Here is a 2,989-nt window from a genome sequence, read left to right on the forward strand (position 1 = left end):
CACATTCATAGACAAAAGGTTCATGCAAACTGCAAAGAAACAATATGACCAAAACCATGAGAAATCTATAGTAGCAAGGAACTGGTGATTCTGAAACTAGGTAAAAGTATATAATAGCAGCAATTCTTCACATAAATGTATATGGATGAAATAGAGAGAGGTAAAGATTGTAGAAGGCCCATAATTTTAATAATCTTACTTGTAATCTTCTCATTTAGAAAATTTTGCCATTTTCTATAGAACTCAGTGCTTAGTCACAATCCAATGTCATTGTTGCAGTTTGAATAAAAAGTAAGAAAGCATTCAAAGAAAGCCATGAGAAACCACATAGAGAATCGTCTTAGTATAGAGATATATATATATATATATATATATATGGAAATTAACAACACCATGTGCCTCAAGTTTTACAAAGAAGATGCACTGCCACAGCGTGATGCAGTACGCCTTGAATTTGAACCCCATTCTATGGCTTCTGCGACAGCTCGTTGCCGTTCCCTTATGGATTCTTCATCACGAAGATTCTGATTTTCAGACATCATATTATGATCAGATGGTGGAGAAGGATCATCAAAAGATGTGGTATTTGCACTAGGACTGGTCCCAAGGAAACTGAGAGCAGTCACAACATCACTGATCAGGGGACGGACTGATGGTTCCTCTTGGAGACACATTGCTGCAACTGCAACTGCTTGATGTAATGCTCTGAGGGGAAAATCTCCATGAAGAAGTGGATCAGCTAATTCTGGGAACCTCTGAGGATCCTTAAATATTGGTTGTGCCTATTAATTAGATTAGAGAGGAAAAAAAATCAGCACGATCTTTTAGCCTCAAGAAAAAGTATATGGTTAACCCTCAATTGACAAGATAACAAAATCTAACAAAGACTTACCCAAGTAACTAGATTTTGCTCCTCAGTATATCTTGTGGTGTCAATGGCTCTCCTTCCAGTGATTAACTCCAACAAAACAACTCCAAAACTGTACACATCCGACTTTACTGTGAGTTGACCTGTTCTTTGATATTCAGGAGCACAATATCCATATGTTCCCATTACCCTCGAAGATACATGTGTCTTGTCCCCAACAGGTCCAAGCTTGGCTAATCCGAAATCAGAAAGTTTGGCATTGAAATCCTTGTCTAGCAAGATGTTCGAGGATTTCAAATCACGATATATGACTGGGGGATTGGCCTTATCATGCAAATATTCTAGACCTTTGGCAGCTTCTAAAGCTATTTTCATTCTTGTGAACCAATCTAATGGCTTTTGCTCTTGTGGCACATCTGAAAATCAAATTTTTAGTTCATGAGAAAATCAATTAGTGGTTTATTTTTCTGAGAATATCATCGTAGATACAGGGTACATATGGTTATAATGACTTGCTGGTATAGATATGATTAGAACATCTAATCTTGTTTTTAATATTTATTATTATTATTATTTTTTTTTAAAACATTAGTTTGATGAGCTTATTCATTTTCTTACTTGTGTGATCAAATACTACAACCACATTATTTCTTTTCTATGTGGTTTGCTATCTAATAATTTATCATCCATTCAAAAGGAAGGCAATAAATAAATAAAGTAGTACCAAGTAAATGGTCTTCCAAAGAACCCAGTTGCATGTACTCGTACACTAAAAGTCTTTGCTCTCCATCGGCACAATAACCAATCAAATTTACTAGATTTTCATGGTGTAAAAGGCTCAACATCAACACTTCAACAAGAAACTCTCTGTTTCCTTGCAATCCATTCCTGTCAAGTTGCTTGATAGCCACAACCTGGATAAAAACTAACACGATATCACTACTCTAATCCTTTCAAAAGTTTCATATGAACTATGGAAGCTATCAACTATCAAGGCTAGAATATAGATGTCCAACAACAATTTGGTGTTTTACCTGGCTGGTTTTCTCAATTCTCCCCTTGTAAACTCTTCCAAATCCACCCTCACCTATAAGACATTCTTGTCGGAAATTCTTTGTTGCCATGGCCAATTCACGGAAAGTGAAAGTTTGTGCAGCAATGTTTTTGTTGGCGGTCTCTTTAATGGCATCCTTGTTTGTAGTTTCAACTGGTATGACCTTTGGCTTAGGATTTTCTGTACAAGATAAGCATCATGTGCCCCTCAACAATAAAAATCAACACACACACACACATATATAATTCTTCTTATGAATATGGCAAGGTCCAATTTTGGTTCGATCTTCCTTCTTGCTTAAAAAAATTAAAAAAAGGAGTGTGAAAAATTCTATCCAGCACATATTGGGAATTATTGGAACCCATCCATATAAATAGAAGATTAAGTCTGGTAATTAGAAAACCTATAGCTTAAGCAATAATTATATTATGCATCCGTTATACCACATATGAGATTACTTGTTTTAGAAGTCATTTTCGATCTAATCAAAATTACATAGGTTTCTAAATGGGTTGGCATACCTGGCCGAGGCTGTGATGAAATGGGTAGTTCTTTGGGAGCGGCAGCCAACTCTCTCCTCCTGCCACTATTTGTCCCCTTAGCTTTGTTCCGATGGGATGAAAAACACGAAAAACAACTCATTTCTTGTACAAATTAAATTCCTCTGTTATGAATTATGATCCCTTTATTTCTAAATTTACCACTTCGAAAATTCACTGAAAAATCATATACAAATGAATAAAAAAAGAATTCCAAAATTTTCTTTCAATTACTTTACGATGACAAAATAAATTTCTGACTATAAATTAGAATTTTAATATAAAAAACTCTTGATCAAGAAAAAAAAAAGGAAAAAAGCAAGAAAGAACAGGTTTGTAGTGTATATATTTACAAAATAACATATAATAAAAAAGTGAAGTGGGTTATAAACCCCACAAAATAATATTTCATAAAAATTTGAAATCAATAATGAAAGCCCTACAAAATCCTAATGCCAAAATCGCCATGAAACTTAAAAGACTCAACAAATTCACCGAACACCCCGAACCCGGCAAAGGGAAAGGTGT

The 2,989-nt window shown here is 34.9% G+C and overlaps 1 protein-coding gene across 1 annotated transcript; it reads right to left on the reverse strand.

Moving 5' to 3' along the window:
• Positions 1-328: 328 nt before the first annotated feature.
• LOC115962220 (probable serine/threonine-protein kinase PBL26) lies at positions 329-2,773 on the reverse strand. The gene is made up of 5 exons (XM_031081119.1): positions 2,444-2,773; positions 1,903-2,102; positions 1,593-1,782; positions 893-1,284; positions 329-782 (listed from the first exon to the last, which is right to left on the reverse strand). Exons 1-5 carry the CDS (start codon positions 2,562-2,564, stop codon positions 408-410), a joined length of 1,278 nt encoding a protein of 425 aa, XP_030936979.1. The 5' UTR covers positions 2,565-2,773; the 3' UTR covers positions 329-407.
• Between the last annotated feature and the right edge of the window lie 216 nt (positions 2,774-2,989).

Source organism: Quercus lobata, chromosome 9, assembly GCF_001633185.2.
Source record: "Quercus lobata isolate SW786 chromosome 9, ValleyOak3.0 Primary Assembly, whole genome shotgun sequence".
Lineage (NCBI taxonomy): Eukaryota > Viridiplantae > Streptophyta > Magnoliopsida > Fagales > Fagaceae > Quercus > Quercus lobata.

Excerpts from the sequence above, each read along its gene's own strand:
- LOC115962220 (XM_031081119.1), bottom strand. The coding sequence starts at position 2,564 with ATGAGTTGTTTTTCGTGTTTTTCATCCCATCGGAACAAAGCTAAGGGG. Across the intron at positions 2,103-2,443 it reads TTCATCACAGCCTCGGCCAG|AAAATCCTAAGCCAAAGGTC; the intron begins GTATGCCAACCC and ends TATCTTGTACAG. Across the intron at positions 1,783-1,902 it reads GAATTGAGAAAACCAGCCAG|GTTGTGGCTATCAAGCAACT; the intron begins GTAAAACACCAA and ends GTTTTTATCCAG.